The sequence below is a fragment of the Camarhynchus parvulus genome, chromosome 1 (genome assembly GCF_901933205.1).
Source record: "Camarhynchus parvulus chromosome 1, STF_HiC, whole genome shotgun sequence".
Lineage (NCBI taxonomy): Eukaryota > Metazoa > Chordata > Aves > Passeriformes > Thraupidae > Camarhynchus > Camarhynchus parvulus.
The window spans coordinates 81,098,379-81,118,309 of record NC_044571.1 but is presented as its reverse complement, the minus strand read 5'-3'; the positions used below and the strand labels follow the sequence as shown (position 1 = coordinate 81,118,309).

The 19,931-nt window shown below is 41.9% G+C and overlaps 1 protein-coding gene across 1 annotated transcript; it reads right to left on the bottom strand.

Moving 5' to 3' along the window:
* Positions 1-334: 334 nt before the first annotated feature.
* Positions 335-16,466, bottom strand: CTSC (cathepsin C). Its single transcript, XM_030955208.1, has 7 exons — positions 16,276-16,466; positions 15,172-15,317; positions 6,847-7,013; positions 6,284-6,439; positions 4,647-4,762; positions 2,061-2,192; positions 335-1,473 (listed from the first exon to the last, which is right to left on the bottom strand). Exons 1-7 carry the CDS (start codon positions 16,439-16,441, stop codon positions 971-973), a joined length of 1,386 nt encoding a protein of 461 aa, XP_030811068.1. The 5' UTR covers positions 16,442-16,466; the 3' UTR covers positions 335-970.
* Positions 16,467-19,931: the final 3,465 nt, after the last annotated feature.

Sequence of the window (19,931 nt, the reverse complement as noted above, 5' to 3'; positions counted from 1 at the left end):
ATGGTTAATTCCAAGTGTTTCAATCCCTCCTCTCAACCCTATGTTTCTACCTTGTATATTTGAAAGAAATAGAGCAACAGATTAAAAGAAAGGATTTACACAGGATTGCTGGGGAGTTAGCAAATTTACTCAATGAACTGTTCTACATCCATAGCAAGGACTATTGCACTTCTGGAGAACTTGCTTGATGCTGCTGTGATAATCTCAGCTTCACATAGAAGATTTTACTAGCTCTTCTGCCCTCTCATCCTTCTTTTACACCAGCTTCTGCTGAAGTAAAAAGTTTGAGGAAGCTCAAAACTCAGACAGGTCACCAAAAGAACGAATTTCTTCCACAAATACAAACTCCTTTAGGAGTGGGGTGTTCTTTATTGAACTCTGAAAGGATCAATTGTGAAGCACAGCAACAAAATCCAGAACTAGAACATTTAGTAACAGCCTGAAACATAGAATTGATTTTTATTGTCATAAGGATTGACATGCAGTTTTCACAGGACACTTGGGGCTTTTGAATTTTATTTTCATCAGCATAATTGCTAATTTCCTACCTAATATACATTTATGTTCCAAATTGCAGTGACTTCCTGATTTCTGAGAAGTAAGGCACTACAGCGTCCCTTCAAAGCAGTTACAGACTATCATAGCAGACACTTCCCTCAGATCTGAAGGTCAAGACTGCCCATGGAAAAAAATGCAACTGGTAATTGAAGGTACATCCAATGATGAGTAACTAATCACCATCACTGCCAAAACAGCCCTTCTGGGTGATCTACAGTCAGACTTGAGAGGAAGCCTCCAGTGCACAGAGCAGATCTAATAGTCTTCATCTTCTCACATATGGAAACTGCTTTGTTGTTGAAAAATTCCTTAAAGCTGCGTTTTCAAGCCAGGGAACAGATTTTAACCACAATCTTCAACCATCAGTGCATTCTCATGGCTCAGGACAAGGCACTGGATGAAGACATTTACATTATAACTTTGGAATAGGAGTTGCAGCCACTGCAATGCTTTCAATTGCACATTCATCAGTGCCACGGCGGATTCTGAAGTAGCCATCTTCTCCCCATGAGGTGCCCCAGCTGTTCTTCACAATCCAGAATTTCTCACCACTTTCTGGGTCTTTACCATAGCCCACCAGTAAAACAGCATGATTGGTCAATTCAAAAGGATTTAAATTATCCCGCAGCCCAGTGTGATGGTAGATCCCCTCTTTATAAAGCATGAAATCATTATAAACCTCGAAGGCAACAGCCATTGGGCCATGCATAACAAGCTCAAGTTTCATCAGGGCTTCATTGCAGCCTCCATAGAAGCCACCAACATAGTGGTACTCAGACGTGTAGTAGTGGTAACAGCTGCGCTTGAAAAGGCACGGAGAGTCTTGGCCTGTGTAAGGGAAGCAGTCCTCTTCCACCACACCAAAGTCTTGGACATACTTTCCACCAATGAGATATGGGAAGCCACCATCACAACCTTATTAAAAAAAACAAACAACAAAATAAACCAAAAAAAAGTGCTTCTTCCCTTGGAAATTCTCTTATTTGAGGTGGGAGACTCTCCCACTTAAATCTTTCATAATTCTTTCAGATACAGTATTGAACATACTTCAATGACCCTGATCATCCTAGTACTCCAGTTAGCTACAGTCAGCTTTCTGAAACACTCAGGGCAAAATTCACATCTCTGGGAGCTATATTGGGAACATTAATACTTGGACCTTTTCTCATCCTGACAATCCCTGTCAGAAATAACAGCTAGTTACATGCAGTACAAGGATCTGTCCTAACAAGGATACAGTCCTCTGGAAAGCTTTAGTCATTACTTTTGCTCATTTCCCCTCCCTCTGAATATACCACTGGGAGATTATCTAGTTCCATTCCTTCTAGGTAAGCATTGTAATCAGCTCCATTTTGAACCCTACTCCTTAGATATTTCCCATCTCACAAGTAGATGTATGAAAAAGTAACTTAATGGGGAAGGGATGGAAGTTTTCAAACTTCCTGCTCCTTCTCCAGGATTGTCATTACTTGAAAGGTGTCCATATACACCATCATCCTTACCCTGAGAATACTGGCTGCAAGACACAACCTGCTGGGGACTGAAGACTGGTTTCTGAGTGTTGTTTGTGAGGATACGTATCCTTGCCTCCAGCATGCCCATGGAGGAAAATGCGTAACAGCTGCCACATGAGCCTGAGAAGGGGAGAAAAAGGAATCACAAGGAGCAGTCAGTAACATAAACAAGGCTAGTCACCTGCCATCAGGTACATCTATTCCTAAAGTCCACTGAAAAGAGTTAAAACCTACTAGACAGTGATTAGAACTTGAACACCAATAGAGCAAAAACTTTACATCTTCATTTAGCTTTCATGCATGCAATTCAAAACCCACTTCTAACAACTTCTCAGGGAACACTGAGCTTATTTTCAAGAATAAGAGGCAAAGTACTGCTCCAGTGTTTTTCAGCTGTAGCGCTTAAGAGCTATCCAATTACCCTACTCCTTCAGAATGAATCTTCAGGGACCACATTAGCAGGGCTGAGAAGGCTCTATCTACCCTTTATGGAGCACATATGCTATGGGGCAATGAGCTATTTGAAGGGAATGCTGACAATATTGTTCTTATTTCAACCTACCAATGGATTTAGTCCCGTAATTTCCTGTTGAAAAAATATTCCACCTCTACAGCTACCTCTAAAATAACTGACTTTTAAGAAAATAGTGGTATAAATAGCATGTTTAATATAATGGATTCATCCCTGCTCCCTTGCTTCCCAAGGGCATGTAATTGTACAGTGGCTTTTCAGAAGCACCTTAATTTCCCTTCTGCTTCCTGGCAGACAGTTAAGTCTCCTTACTTTTGCATCAAAATTTAGTATTGCTTCTAGCTTTAGGCCTCTGCACTCTCTAGGACCTTCCTTTCACTCATTAAAGCCTTTGGAAATGGAATGACAAGCTTCACAGGAAGAACAATTACTTGGATGACGTCCTATTTTATCTACTGATTGTCATCAAGGTGCCTGATTTCCTTTTGTTTCCTGATGGTGGGAAAGTCAAATATTGCAGAACTATGAAAATGTGGGAGCCTTGAGGAACAAAACAAAATACTTTCTCTTGAACTGTGTAGGTGTATAAAAGCAGAGCTATTACAACAGCAAGACTTCATGAAATTGCACCTTCACTCAGCTAGATGCACCTCTGAAGAGAAGGGACAAAATCAGCCTGAACAGGAACACTCTTTTCCCAGCAGGGCAAAGTGAAGCAGTGAAAGATGCCTCCCACTCACTGTACAGTCGCAGCATCTGAGATGGGCCACACTGTAAAACACTGTTGCATTATGTGTGCAAAAACATGAAAAATACAATTCACTCAACCATTTCAGTCTGAACTCTGCTGGACTGGCTGCTAAATTTCTTTTCATGTTACCACAGTGGTATTTATAAAGTCTACAGAATTACCTCTTTTGTGGGTTTTGTTTGTTTTTTTTTTTAAAGCCTTTAAAGCTAAAATTCTCATTTGATGAGGCAGAATGCATGTTCCACAGACATTTAACATACTCAGCATGGACCCTCAGATTACATAAAAAGTGTAGGAAGCTCTTTTATTGGAAACAGCAGACTAGTTCTCATTTAGAGAAACTTTGAAGCAACACCACAGAGAAAGGTAAGTCTGGGACTGAGTGTTCAGTTGTTTGGAAGATAAAAGAGCCCTTGGGAAATTCATAGTTCACACCAAGAGAAAGTACAGGACTCACACCTACAGAGGATGATATAATTTCCTGTTGCCATCTTCCAGTGTTTCCACATAGCTAGCAATTCCATAAGCCTTCCTATGCTGCTTCTGCTACCAGGAGTACAGCTGGCAGAATTTGTGAGAATAACTAAGTCATAAATGAGGGATTGGTGATTTAAGTCATCCCTTTCCCACCACGCTAATGTTATGCTTTTCCCCAAAAGCTGCCACCAGATAGCTACCAGCAGATGCAGGTTTATGGTGGCACGGGGAAGGGACACATTAATGGAGCTTACTCCTGGCCTCCATTACATAAACATATAATTTAAGCATCTCACACCACAGTGCTATAAACACTCCCTACAGAATCAACACATATCAGCAAGGTATCCTTCGAAGTTCTTACCAGTATTTTATATTTATCATTGTCTGCAATTTTCATAGTGACTAATATCTCCTCTTGCAATTATCCAGTTAAGTAACACCCGAATTTATCAGGGTGATAAGATTTGGAGGAAGTATAAGCAATTTTCATGGGTTTATTCATTAAAGCTGCATGATAATTTGCCATCAAATGAAATCAGGGAAAAAATTAAATGTACATCAGTCAGTGTGCAGAAAACCATGGCTAAGATTGTTTGGACAAAACCTGACAGCTGTGTTTATGCAGGGTACTGTGGTAATAGGCTTTCTCTCCAGCAAGTCAGCGCTATCTGGACAAGCCAGTATCACCACCTATTTTGGTACAGCATTGTTAGCCAGCACTCCACCCAGTTTCCACGGGTTATTCGCAGTAAAGGTGCAACCTGTCAGCTGCAAGACACTAGGCAAAACCTTCTGGTTAGCAGCAAATTACAAACTACATCAAAGGAACTCTAGAACGTTGAATTCAGAGGTTTTATTTATTCATTTTTACCTTGATTCCGAACAGGGCTGACATAATTGACACCATTAACATTTCTCCAGTCCCAGGATTCTGGCAAGCTTGAAACTTTCTTGAGTAACTCAGGTGTTAGAGGTGCAGGCTTTGGTCTAAAGAGGAGAAAATATTTTTGAAAAACATATCACACTGTAGGCAAGGAAACAATTATGTAACACTCAATTTTCATATTTGGCTTCTACTAGTTGGACTTGCTCCACACTATGCAATTTAAAATAGTCTCCATCTAAACTGAGTGGGTGTCAATATGAAGAGATAAGCTTGAGCAAGATTCAAGACCTACTCAAACTGCTCCCCGAGGGAACTATATTATTAATTACACACTGTTGAGGAATACATTCAGCAGGTAATTCAGTTGGCAAACCACAGTGTGAGCTTCAAAGACCTCTGGGTGGCAAAATCCTTTTGTACAACAAAGGGAGCAGGGACCTGCCAGTGGCCCAGCCAGGTGACAGGACACTCAGAAAGGACCCCAGACTTTTCATACTTAAGGCTGGGGGTATAAAAGCCCAGGGGCTCCTTTGCTCATAGTCCCTCCTCAGAGGGACCCAGTACGAACTGCTGTTTTACTATTTAGTTACTGCACCAAGATCAAATTATTTTAAAGATCTGGAAATCTGAGACTGCTATTGGAACCCTGGCATCAAGTAGGTAAGGAATGCTGGTGTGACTGTGAGTGTGGGGTGTGGCTGCAAAGGGGTCTCAGTCCCAGCTCCCAGCGAGTGTGACAGCCAGAGCAGCTCCTGGGTGGTCCAATGGGGGAGTTTCCTTAACATTCATGAGCTGTTGAGGTCAAGCACTTTTGCACCAATCTGACATGCTGAGGTAACTCCCAGAGATTATAGCAACACAGTTCTACAACAGTTATCTTACTGCAATTACAAAGTATGTAGAATTTCTGACTGCAGAAACCATTTTGCCTTGGCAGCATGCACTGACAGTAGCTACAGTTTCACTTCAGGCATAGGCATGGCTTACACTGACAATTCACTAACTGTAGTCCCACCTGCCCTGGAGACTTCTCTGGGGCAAGTTTTTACTGTGACTTTTGAAGAAGTATTGAATATTACCTGTCCTCATCTACCACCTGCAGTCAAGTGATGCTCCTATCAGCAAAACAAGAGCTTCCTGCATTCAACTTTCACATAACCTGATACTTGTCCTCAGTGCCATTCACAAACACCAGACTCTGGGGTCTGTTTTGAAAGCCTGAGAGGGTCAACCAAATACTGTCATGGTACTGCATGGGTGGAAGAGAGCATGAAGCACAAGCAGAAACTCCTGACTATAGCAAGCAGCTGATGAGCAGACAGGACAGTGAAAAGATAACTGAGACTGCACTGAGATGGTAACTGGTTCCCTGCATGTATGAGTTCAGCAGTGAGTTACTGAGCAAGACTAAAAGGTAGGTGATTCTAATTGTCCCAGCTGCTTGAGACAGCAGAGGCTCAGAATAATCACTCAAATGAAAAATATGTTTGCATCCCATGAACATGAACTGGAAGGCCTTGAAACTTGATTAAACATCTGAACTAAGCACAGCTAAAAGCCAGGACAAATACAAGCAGACTCTTGGCAGCAGTGGGGTTTGTTGAAGAACAGTGTCTTATTACCTTGAAGCTCTGGAATAGAGACCCCCAGCTCTTTTAGTTAGTTCTTCCAGGGCAAAATTCTCATACTCCTCGTATCTTGTTGCTCTCCATGATTTCTGGTGAGCATTGATAGCATTTACAAAGTCAAAGTTGTGCACGTAACGTCTGGGGGAGAGTCTGCAAACAAAAGGAACCAACCAAAAAAACAGTAAGAAAAGGACTGAGATTGAAACTAAAGGTGATCTCTAAACTCAGTATGTAACTCTGGAAGTGTCTTCCGGTAGGTACTGATAAAGAAACATGGAATTACTGGATCAAGGCAAGGTTTCTGAAACTTGAGACAGACTAAATATAACTATCTTAGACATGCCAGATTTATAACAGGGCTTCATCACAGACTGAAGAGACTGTAATGCAGCAGGCAAGCCCTCCTCTGTTATTCTGCATTCAGGTTTATTTCCAACATTATCACTGGCATTAACTTTGTCCTCAGTACTGGAATTGTTTCTTACAATTTTAGCTAAACCTCAAGCACTGTTATGAAACATATTATTCCAGTAAAAGGTCACTTATCTGTTGCTTACCTTCCCCCAGGCTTCTGGAGAGGTAGCTCGTTGATGTGAATATCAGATGGAGATGAAGAAATCTTGTGTCCTATGAAACAAGCCCAGTTGTGGCCAAGTACATCATGCACCCATCCTGGCAGAGTCTCATTGCAATAGCTGGTTACATTCAGGCCTTCCTTTTTGTACTGTAATGTGAAGAAGTTATGCTTGTGTTGAGCAGATGCATTTGATAGCATAGCTGTAGTTCCCCACCCACTCACAGCTGCTTCTGCCTGCCTGTGTTTCACAGGAAGTGGCCAAACACACTCCAGAGGTTAAGAAGATGAAAGAAACTGCTATTTACCAAAGAGCTGCAAAAGACAATTGGGTTGTGACTTGCACTTCTAGCAATAAAGTATGCGTTCGTATCAGTATCAACTAACCTATGCTAATTATTTCGGTCCAACAGCTACTTTCTCAGCGAGATGTAAAAGACTGCTTAGTACTCAACCTTCTCCTCAAGGCCCTGAGATGTCTTGTGCCAAATATGTGACCAGTCAAGCTACCTCTGAATTGCCACAGAAGTTTGAGAAACTAAGACCGAGAGGGAGAATGGCAAGTTTGTCATCCAGTAACCTCACAGGAAGACATGCATGATTTCTGTTTTAAAATTTAGGTACTATTTATGCACTGTTATTGTTTCACAAGTCAAAACCAAAGACAAAACTTCCAACCAGTTTTTTAGGTTTGAGCTGTGATGGCAAAGCGTCAAGAACAATTTCACAGAAACTATCAAAATGAGACAGTGAGAAATGATGATCCCTTGAGAACAGCTCGTTTAAAGATTGCAGCAGAGACTGCCACTAAAGCCTTGAGTCCTAAGTCCTAATATTTCCTTATTCAACCACAGAGTCTTCATTTTACCACTGAAGAGCAACAATGTAATATATTCAGCAAAATGTGTCTTCATACAACAGTTAGCAGCTTTGCCCAGGTACATAAACTTTCTGGATTAGTAATTCTCTGACAACAGAATGTCTCACTGTGGGGGGGGCGCATGGCTCTTTGCTCATTACTCATCTCTTAAGGTTAGTGGTTTGTGTTACACTACAAAGGCACCTGAAACCCTGTGCAACAAAGCCTTTAACTTTACTCCTCTATTCACAAAAACAAATCACTTATACGGAATTCAAGTTTCCTAGTCCAAGAAAACTTCATTAAATCTCATCCTGTTTGAGCTGCACATGTACAATGCAGGATTCTGTAACTATGTTTCAATAAAATGTTTGCTCAGCTTCTTTACTGAAGAAGGTGGTGGCTTACAGTGATGGAAATGCCCCAAGATGGATAAGATAATTAAGGAGACTGGGAGGTTTGTGTCTATGTTGAGGTTTTTTGAGAAATCTGAAAGAGAACTTACAGTAAAAGAATTAAGTTTATTGATCAGCAGAATAAAGGTTAATCCTCTGGCTGTTTTGGAACAATGGGAATGTGCTTTGTCCCCAATCAGGAGGATGCAGAGGCAACATGCCTACACCCAGCAAGTGTGTTTGCTGGCTGGAGCAGAGTGGGGGCACTAGAAGGCTGAGCTTGTACTATTCTTCCTATCTTAGTGTGCAAGATTGTGCAATGTGGGAAATACCTACACTTGGCCAAATGCCAAGGGCAAGGTCCAGAGATGACTTTTGGGACACACACTCTTCACAACAGCAGAACTAGAAATCCAGACACTTCCAAAAGCAACAGGTAGTGACTTTACACCTACGTTACTGTACAATCACTTTTCTGGCTCTACATGACCATAGAAATTAATACCTGGTTTTTCCTATCTAAAAGCTGCCACGGATTAAAACAGCACAGCTATTCTCAACAAACATTGGCCTTAAATCTGAAAACCTGAAGATTATCAGAGGAACAGGCCTGCTTCCTGCCACAATCCTGCCTTGCAAAATGTTATTCTGAATTAAAACAAGTAACACAAATTTGGGGCTTATCTTCATGGAAAAAAAGGCAATGAATTATCTGCTAACTAGCAAATTAAAACAACAACAACAACAAAAGTGTTTTTCTCCTAGAAATCCCTCTCCCTTTCCAGAGACAAAATTCATTGCCTTTTTAAAGACACAGAGAGATAACCAAGATAGCATTCACACCATTTGTGCAACTTATCTTTCAGAAAAATGAATTTAGTGAATTTCTTGCACTCTTCTTTCAGTTCACATGTATCAACAAAATTTAGAAAGGAGGTGAAAAGACAGCCAGTAGCAATGCTTCAATATAAACAAGACACAAAAACCAATGTCAGACAGTCTGTGTAGAAGCCTAAAATTAAGCAATTCTAGTCCTCTGTAGCTACCTTTTTGTAGAGTACCAGACTAAGCTACTACTGAACTGACTTTGAAAAGTGGACATGGATACTTTGAGACCATAACACATGAATGACATTTGGCTAGAGGGAATTTCAACTCCAAATAGAAATGTATCTAGGAAATGAAAATATACCTGCATAAGGTCACAATTGCCACCCCCCCCCCCGAGCACTGCTGATGCAGACAAGTGGCAGACAACCCTTTAAAAAACCTCATCAGTGCCATAACAATGATGGTCACTGATTACCAGAAGGTACGCCATAAAATCATTGCTAAAACAACTTTGCTAAGAAATGCAGCATTTCTTATTTCTACTTGTGGAGGACTGACAGATAGGATCTAGGAAATTTGACTGTACCAGTTTTAGAGGACTGACTATGAGTAGACCTGCCCAGCAAGTCATATGACAGGGATATGGCACCATTGCACAAGCAACACCTGACTCAGGTGGATATGAATTACAACGTCAGACTCAGCAGAAGCTGCCAGCACAGTACCCAAAATATCCAAGGAGCCCACCCCAGAACAACATCCTTTATGGAGGATAACAGCCAGACAGCTGGGATCACCAGCAACTGCTGGACAACTGCTCTCACACATTTCTTGGCAGACTTTAAAGATGGTTTTCAGTTTTGAGGTAAGATGACTGCAACTGTCACATGATAATTTCATCAGCCGGTGAAATCTGCAGCATTAACTCCATCCAGCAACCTGACCAATCTAGGAGAACTCCTTTAGAAAGGCACCCAAACTATATTCATAGTTCCAATTATGAGCTTTGAAAAATTTAATTCTATTTCAAATGCATATTTTTCTCAATCCTGACAAGTCATGTGGTTTTGCCTAATGCCAAAATTTAGCCAAGCCACGCCAACATTAACCTTCATGTAGCTAAACTTTAAAGCTTGCTGTTAGGTAACTGAACCCAGGGAAGCTTTCCAGTGAAGTATCCTTTTAATAACGCCTTTCCTGTGTCGGTCATCATGACAATCTAATTGTATGTTCAATTCTAGTCCTAGTAAAAATCATAATTGTTTAAAGCTTTTTTAAATCTTTAATCTCCCTAAGAGGAAAGCAAGAAAGGATGAAGACCTTATTAGTCACAGCATTTTAATGAGAATTCAGCAGTGCCACATAGAGAGGCAGCCATCCCATCCTCTTTGAAATCTACTGTTCTCAATTTAAGCAATGCCTAGGCAATAAGCCAACTTGAGTTCCAGGAGGCAGGACTACCCTACACATTAAACCTGGTGGAGAGACTTATCTCTCAAGTTTACAAGTGTGCCTATCCATTTTTCTACGGGAAGCACACACTGAATGAGAACAGAGCTGCAGACTTGCAGCTGTCCTACTACACAAAAATACAGAAGATGATGTTACCAGAAAAAAACTACTGCATCTTGCTACACAATATAAAATGCGAGTAAATATCAACTCCAGGTGGATTTTCTTTACTTTAGGAAACATTCTGCAATTCTGACTTTTGTGCTTTCAGATTTACACTTTAGGAAAGCAGCAGTTGCTCACTGCCAGTTGAGCAAGCCCAAATTAGACAGGTTAAAAGCTGACTTTCAATTGACTTGCAGGATGATTGAGTTGCATTAGCAACTCTAGCACTTCTACTTCAGCAACATAAAATAAAAAGTTTGAGGTTTTTTTCCATATCCTGAAAACTTTAAACATTAACTGCTGTCACTGTTCTAGTTTGTTTCTGTTTGTTTCAGAACAGCAGTCGTTGATTTTAACCAAATTTGGGAGCACTGGAGCACAAGAGAGAAAAAGATATGACAAAGATGTCACCAAGTCTGGAAAAAATTAGTAACTTGAGTGGTGAAATATTCTAAAATCTATTTTTTTTTTTCTGAAGTAGTTGTAATGCTTCAATATGAAAAAGAAAGTCAGACTTCTGGTATTTGCTTAAGAGCATCTCAAGAGTCTGAAGTAGAACCACTTTGCTTAAGGGACAAACAGTGAGAAACTTATGAGACTGTCTCATGTCCAAAGTGGTAGCCTTAGCAATAAATAAATACCTCAAAGACATCAAGTAATTGAAACAAAAGCCTCCACTTTCCCTTCAGCCTCACTCTAGCTTTTTATGTTCCTATTTCTTTTGCCATCCCTTGGGGGTAAAAAAAAAATCACTAAAGCTTTACATATTGCATAACCCTAAAAAATCCTTGTATCATCCAGCAGAAGCACATGATCAAGCTTCTGCCAAAAGCAAGTACACTAACTTCACATCCAAGTTCAGTACAGGGATGTTTCAGAAGCACACATTAAACAACTTAGTTTGTGCTAGAAGCAGAATGCAAGAATGCAGTAGGATGCTGCAATTTGGCAAACTTTAAATGTATGTACAACAATCGGTAGAAAAAAACACTGTTAAAACATCTTTATTTCAGACACTAAAGTAAACTGAGGAAAAAAATAGGATTGATAAGCTCACCCAATCCATACCTCTTGATGTATTAAGTCCTTTCCCCATAGGTCTCAAGTGAAAGAACAAATATCTTGTAAAGGCAATGAGACCGTACAGAAGTTTCAGTGGGTGTCTGTTTAGTAAGCCACAGGAACAAAAAGCTATTAAAAACTCATTGAAACATGCACAGCCAAACAGGCTGTGTCTGTATCTACACAGTGCAGCAGCTCTGATAAAGTCACCATTTAGACAAGCCCACAGAATTCCCGCCAGTAATTAACAGCTTAATTCTTTAACACTAGGAAAAAATCCTGGAGGTTCAATTAGCAGAAGTGGCATTTCTATTCCTGAAACTCACAAAGTACTGTATTGGCTCAAACACTGCTGCTCATTGTACCTGGTAAATCCTCCCTCTGCTCAATCTCAGACTTGCTGTATTTCTATTGCATATGTAATGCAATATTTACTGGATTAAAAGTAAACAGATATGCACAGTTAAATACGTCACAAGGTCAAACAGTTTGTAAGGAACCACTTCCTCCCTCCAAGTGCCCATTAACAGTTGTGAAATTGGGAGTTTTGCAGATAGACACATTGCATGTTGTTGCCCAATAACAGCAAGTAGCTGTCTGCAGCAAAAAATGCATTTAGTAAGTGCTGTGGTATTTCCTCATGATTCTTAGCAATAGACTTGCATCTTGGTAATCTGTTGGTCTTTGACCTGGGCTCTAATCCTCTCTATGGTGTTTAAGGAAAGAGGTCTTTAATTTAAATATGTCTTGTTGATGCTGTCCCATTACTGAGCAATGACCCAAACAAGCTTGCTATTTCTTAATACTGAAGCCAACTTCAAAACTAAGAATTAATCCATCAGCTTACAAAGGGCTGAGACGCATTTAATGACCACAAAACGCAAGCTATTGTGTATGCTACTCCTCAGGTGTATATTTGACTTTGTTTTGAGCAGCAAGATGAATCAGATGACCACCAGAAGCTCCTTTCAGCTTAAACTATTCTGCAACAGTTTTGGTATGTTGTTTTAAGAGCACTTTTGCAAATCAATGCAACACATGAAATCAATGCAATACATGACATCAGTGCTTATGAGTCACTTAGAGCTCATCTTCTGGAGATGTATTTCACAAGGTATGGAGAGCAGCAGCATTCAATGACTCTCAGCTGTCTTCAAGTTGGCAACCAACAGATCCATTTATATCCCAGAGCAGGCCCCACTGTTTCTATGATTAAATTCCTCACACTCAGGAATTTGTTTGATAAGCAGCAACTCTTTTACTGCCTAGCATATCAGCTTGTAAAGAAACTCTGTATTTCAGTGTAAAATATCAGCCCAAAGTCTGCTAGTTCAAGTATATTCTCCTCAGATGAGTCCAACAAATGACTGCTGAATTCTCCCTGCCAGAGATGACCCCTCAAAACCAAGTTCATGGACAACACTACAGCATACAGTGCTCTGCTGTCCTCATGGAGGCAGCAAAAACTTTTGAGGCAGGTTCTCCTACTGCAGGTGAGGTCATAGAGGTGTCCCTGCCTGAGAAGTTTCAGAGTAATTCTGCTCAGTTAGATTACCCTTCAGTGTCTCTGCAGGCTTTGCTGCATCACCTGCCAAACCTATGAGGAATGTACATCACAGCAATATAATTTCACTATCTTATAAAGATGTTTCAGTCAGGTGTTTCTCTCTCATACTTTGATTCTCCTCAAGTACAAGACCCTGTCTTGTTTAAAAGATTGAATTCTTATTTCAAAAATTCCCAGTTATAAGAGTGTGCTAGGTCTTGACAGTTCATTTTATTTATAGCAGCTCATATAATGTCACATTTCAGATTTTTGAAGAAAACCGTGATTTTAATGCAGGGATGTTTTAGTTTAGCTGAGCAGTGCTAATACAGCACCAAGGCCTCCATCTGCTCCTCAGACAGCTCTGACAGCAGGTAGACTAGGGGTGCATAAGATATTGGGAGGGAACACAGCTGGGAAAGCTGACCCCAACTGACCAAAGAGATATTTCATGCCAAAAAGTATCATGCATAGAAATAAAAGCTGGTGAAAGGAGAAAACAGGGACATTTAGAATCATGCCATCTGCCTTCTTATGTAACAGTTGTGCACAATGAAGCTCTGCTTTCCTGGAAATTGCTGAACATCTGCTTCCTGCTTGTTATGGTGGCAAGTTATCCTGGTGGCAAGTAGTGAATGAATTCCTCATTTTGGTTTGCTTGCATACACACACAGATTTTGCTTTACCTATTAAAGGACCTTGATCTCCTACGAGTTTTCCCACTTCTATCCTTCCAATTCACTCCCCCAATGCACTGATGGCTGAGTGGCACTTTGCTCTTTCCTGGGGTTAAGCTACAACAGTGAGCATGTAAATAACTTCCCCAGTAGTTGTGCTAAAAAATCTATACAGTCCTTTCCCTTATACAAGCCCAAATCAGCAGAGGTGGAACCTGCAAGGAGGATGCAGTTAAACTGGAGCCTTCTACATAATATCTATTCAGTAAGGATTCCAGTCCTCCTGAAAGAGTGGATCACTTGCTTTTGTTAACACCTGAAAACACTGACTTTAAAATAGTTGCTGTAAAATAAACCATCTACCATGGCTCCCAGAAAGACAATTTAGAGCAAAAGTTATTTCTTCACCCTCTTTAGTACTAGCCAAAATTCAGAGATTTTATGCTTGGACAAGGCCTGGATGTTCACTATTGACTCACAAGATCACGGCTCCTGAAACAACCAAAAACACATTCATTGCTCCTGCCCAGGGCTGCACTCACCAGCTAAGAAGCCCTGCTGCACAAAGGATCTGTCTTCCAGGTAGTAAAGCCATCCTGCAGAGATTACTCCAAACCACCCTTCAGATTTGTCATGCTACTCATCAGGACAGCAGCAGAGCACTCCTAACAAGAGTGTTTTCTCCTGTCTAAGCCCTGTCTACCATCACTGTTTTCAGCTTGACCTGAAGGCATTAACAGGGACTGAAGAGAACACTATTACTCCAAACGAATAATTACAGGCAGCAGAAAGGTTCCTTAGATATTAGAGTAGTATTCTGAAATAAAATTTATAGATCCCAGAAATCCTCCATCAAAGAGTATAGATGGCTCTAAAGTGTCCATGCATTTGACAACATTTGTAAGGAAAGATAAAAGCAATGGTATTTGCTATTTGACTTGGGTCCACAGTGCCAAAAAAAAAGAAAAATAAAAATTAAAAAAAAAATCCAGGCTATCAGGAAAGTTAGTTTCATGAAGGCCTTCAACTGCTTTAAGCATGCCCAGAAGGGAAAGTAGCAGCATCTGTATTTTTTTCAGATAATGGCCAGTGTGGAATACCTCTTCTCTCTCTCTGCTCCCTACCCAACCACTGATCGCTGTTTCCTTACGTTCAAAAATGAAAAGAAATCCTTTATCTGGCAATCCAGGCAAACCTCGGAGCCAAAGATAATCAAGTGTCCCAACTGACACCCACTGTGGCACCCAGGGACTGAAGAGAAGCCTAACTACAGGCCATTTTGGCAACAGCCAGTAGTGTAGAACACACCAGGTTAACTTACCTTAAAAAATGCAAACCACTTGTAGTCATTTATCACAATTTCAAAGCCTTGATTGTAAATCAAAGTGAAGAAACCATAGTTGCCCAGACTATCCTGAGCCACATCTAGCTTCTGAAGATTGACAACCACCTTTTTCTCCACAGGCCCTAAAAGAAAAAAACATTAGGGCATGATTACTGTATGGAAGAGAAAAATAATACAGAAAAACGTACAAAGGATGTTGCAACATTTATTCCTGAAGATGCTATAGTACACTTGTCAAATACAGTCCTCCGCAAAAGGGCATACTTCAGGACCTCCACTTACCCGTCAGTGGGTCTACACGTTCATTTTTTCCACTGCTACACAGTATCTGCACATCTTATTAGCAGCAGCACCAAACAGCTATGACTGAGAAACACCAGCTTATTGAAACACAACTTGCTCTAGAACTACAAAGGTGTTGGATGCTGTGTCATTTAAGCACTATGTCTGCATTGACAACTCCTCCCCTACAACATCTGGGATGAGGCATCACCCATCCTACACTCCTTCACACCAGTGCTCCAACCCTACCACGCACCTCACCTCCAGTCCTAGTACTGCCACTTGTCTCCTCTGATCAAAAAGCAGATGACACAGAAAAATGCAAAGCATCTACTATTTTTAAAATGACACTGATGACACATATGATCATTAAATAGTAACTCCCCACTACGATTATCCTCTCGAAGGAAGTGGTATTTCCATCTTTCTGGATGCTGTCAGGCTTCCCTGACAGCCTCTCAGGGGGTACCCAGGTGTCACCAGCACTGCCACTCTCTCCTGCGGGGAGCAGCCAGGGCCCGGGCAGGCAGAGCCACCACCCATGAGAGAGGGGCAGCGAGCCGGCATGAGCCATGGGGCCCACGGAGAGGCCTAGTCAAGTCCTCATCGGAACAAACAAAAGAGAAACAAAACCAGTAAAGTGGAACTGCAGCAGCGGAGGAAGCCGCCTCCCCTCGCCCATGCCGGCTCCGGGGGCTCCGGGCACGGAGCGGCCGCTCCCCCGCCCGCTCCCGGAGCACCTCCCGGCCGCCCGCGGCCCCGCGGGGCGGGAGCTGCCCGGGCCCGCCGCGCTCTCACCCGCCTGCGAGCAGTTGCCGTGGCGGCCGCCGGCCCGCCAGACGCGGAGCTCCCAGGCGCCCAGCAGGTCGGCGAAGGAGCAGTTTGCCGGCGTGTCGCCCTGCACGGCCGCGGGCAGCGCCGCCAGCAGCGCCAGCGCCAAGCCCCGCAGCGCCCAGCCCGCCATAGCGCCGCGCCCGCCGCCGCCGCGCCGCTCGAATGCACCCTGCCGCCGCCACCTCCCCGCCCCCGGGCCCGGGCCCGCCCCGGCCGGGCCTCCTCCCCACAGGGTGCCCTTCCCGAAGGTCGTTCTCTTCTGCGGAGCGCGTACACCTTCCCAAAGGGCATCCTCCCACACAAAGGGCATCCCATTCCTCTATACCTATCTACCTCCTCAAAGGGCATCTTCCTGCCCAGCGCCCCTGCCCAACCCCAAGCCTCGGCAAGTCCCCAACAGGGCTTGTTCCCGGTGTTACTGCAAGCCTACGTATTGCTGCCCTGGAGGACGGGGCCTCCTGTTCGCCATGGGTTTAGCGGCACAAAGTGACTCAGATTTTCCGCAGCAGCCGCGCATCACAGCCAGGAAACCATGCGGCACGAACTCTGTCCGGGTTGTAACCCCAAAACCCTGTGCCACCTGTGAGACTCTTGCACACATGAGCAGTAGACAACAAGCAGAGAAAACCCATCCTGGAAGTAGAAGCTATGGTGACCTGCAAAATCTTGCTTGTCCAAGAATTAGAGTGTTTGCAGGGGATGGGTGCTGTTGGGATCAGAGATGTCTCCACCAAACTGCGAGACCCTGGGTGCACGGTTGTGTGTGCAGGGAAGTGGCTCTTTTTCCTCTGTCTCTCCAAAAGCAAAATGTGCCTGCTTTCACATTCCCAAAGATATATGTGTAATCAAGAAGGCTAAAAGACTTGCTAATGAGTAAATATACCCTCATTTAAAAAAGAGTTATATGAAAAATAACCCCTTTCTGGGGAACAATAAATGCATATAGTATGAAAATTTTGGCTATGAAAATGATGCAGTAGCTTGGCTACGGATATAAATTTAAAATAAATGTTGTAAAACTAGTATAAATCTGCACTAGATGCTCATCACAGATTTCAAAAGTGTAGCTTTAAATAACTCAGGAGCTAAACTAGGTTAAAACTGTAAGTATCCTGATCTATCTTTTGTATTGATTTAAATCAGGAGATTAGGAATTGCATCAGTAAATTTAAACTGTTTAAGTAATACATTATTTTAGCACCATCACATTCTTTTTATGCCATCTTCTCAGCCTTTTGGGGAAGGATTAATTTGACATTTTACTGCTGATTCTTAGAGCAACCAGCTGATAGATGCTCTTACTCATACCAGCAAAGAGATAAAAGCTCTTGTTTAAGACAGTGTTTTGAGGATTCTAAAGCACTGGCTTAATTGGAGAAGCAGAATTTCCTCTGTGTTCCAAACAAATGCTGTTTCTGTTCACTAAGATTCTGTTATCCAGTAGTGCTTTGGTATTAAAAAACATAGTTCTAGGTTAGTTTTTTTGCAAGGGTAGCTGGACATGACATACAAGCTGGACATTTTGCTGGTCATGCCATTCAAGTGCATGCACCTTACTGCTCCTGATCAAGCCTCTCTAAACAGATGTGGCTATATCATCCTATCTCCTTTCTTTAACAATGATTTTTTTTTTCTTCTGGCTCCACATTTTCAGAGATCAGCCCAAAAATTCCCCATGACCTTAGGAAAAAAGCCTCTGTTACTGTTCTTCTGGTTTTATGTGCAGGATCTGAAAAGGTCTGTGGTATCTTTATCTCATCCCCATGACACTGGTTGGATGATCCTGCCTCTGCATTCTGCAGTGCTTTGAGTCTCAATTTTCAGTTTCAAATTGTGGCCACTGCAGGCTCTTATTGCACAAAACCATATGGGTTTCTCTGTAATTGCCTTAGAGTAACAATAGATTTTAGAAAACAGAGGTGTATTTTATGCAATGAGGTTGTACCATGGTCATTGTGACCAGGCAGAGATGGTTCAGTCTGACCTGTTGAGTTCACTCCACTTCTACTCTTCATCTGTAACTTATTTCACCTGTGTAAGGTAAAGGCACTCCCTGTGCCTTCTCTCCAATAGCAATCCTAAGCTAATTGTTTCCATGAGAAAAATAGTCTTCCTTGCTCCAAAGCACTGGCATATCTGGATTTGTCAGTGAAATACAGCCTTAAATTACTATCACCCTGTGTGTAACACACATCAGATGGGACATCTGTGTTTGGTGGCAGACTTGTTCTTTGTCATGCTGCTGCTGCTTTGTTGAAGCCAAAATTTTGCCACTTATAAGACTCCCTAAAACTGTGTTTTGTCAGTGTTTTACAAAGCTCCCGAGGAGAGTTAGATAAGGAGTGACCAAGTCAGTATGATGGTTTATTGTCCCCAATAAACCATCATATAATAAACCCCTCCCAAGGGGAGTGGTTGGCCTACTAACCTCCTGATAGCTATGGTATGCACTGGTCTTATTTGTAAGGTAATTGAAGTCACTGTCACAGGGTGGGGGGAACCCCTCAAAAATAAACAGTGAAAATCTTCCCTCCAAAAGGTGAATAGCTTTCTGCCAGATTAGAGAGTTGAATCAGCACAGCAAAGGATCCAGGCCTCCTTCCTCACAGCAATCAGCAGGAATTGCATGGGGAAAAGGTGGATTTTCCTTCAGTGTCAACATGTGACAAGACGGGCTAACCATATGTTCAATGCTTGTAAAAAGAATTTTGGTGAATAATGACAAATAAACCTTTTACTTCAAGACTCAGTCCTGGCCACTTTGACTTATCACTGTCTCTACAAGCAGAAGTGGTGTGTGAGTGGATAGTGAAGTGCTGTGGGAAATGAACTGGCTGAAGAGAATCCTGGGAGCAGAAGTCCCAGGGGTGGTTGTTATTCAGTCAAGTCAGTTCCCCAATCTGGGAGCTAACCATGACCAGGGTGATAGTCAGCCATGCATTTTACAGGGGAAAACATAAAGATTACATTCCTGGAGTGGTTCACAGAAAGCTGATTTTAGGGTGAAAAAAATTAAAGAAAAAGGATCCTTGTGCACAAGAGCTACCCATGTATCTGTCTAACAAAAAAATGATATCTCCTTACAAACCCTGCTGCATTTTCATTGGTGTGTGTCACCATCCCTACCTCTGATGAAGCTATTAGCACAGTATAATGGGAGTAATTAAAAAAAAATAAAAATTGGAGCCTAAACTTAACTGAGGACTGCTTATTCCTTTTCTTGCTTTGGAAAGATGTGAGAATATGAGCATTTGCATGGTCCTGTGTAGGCTCTGAAATTACTCCTTACTGAGACAGTAGGTGCTGTTCTGCAGGTGGCTTTGCAAGAGCAATGTCCTACTTATATGCCTTTAGAAAGTTAAAAGGTGTACTCAAAGACTTATTTTTCAGAGCATTAATAATAAATGATCACTATCTCACTATAAAATTTGACTATTTTGTTTTACAGCAGAGTACTTACACCAGTTTAGCAGTATATACTTCTATGCATGATTGAGCACATCCTGTTTACTTCACAGTGAAATTGTTTCTGGCTGTTTCTGGGAGGTGGGTAGATAATATGTATTCATCTGTTGCAACTATAAACTAACAGTGTTTTAAGGGAAGACACTCTGCAGAAC

Coding starts and splice junctions, on each gene's coding strand:
- CTSC (XM_030955208.1), bottom strand. CDS start 16,441: ATGGCGGGCTGGGCGCTGCGGGGCTTGGCGCTGGCGCTGCTGGCGGCG. Junction 4,763..6,283: donor CTCTATTCCAGAGCTTCAAG/GTAATAAGACAC, acceptor TCTCCTCTTTAG/ACCAAAGCCTGCACCTCTAA. Junction 2,193..4,646: donor CAGCCCTGTTCGGAATCAAG/GTAAAAATGAAT, acceptor TCCCCTTCTCAG/GCTCATGTGGCAGCTGTTAC.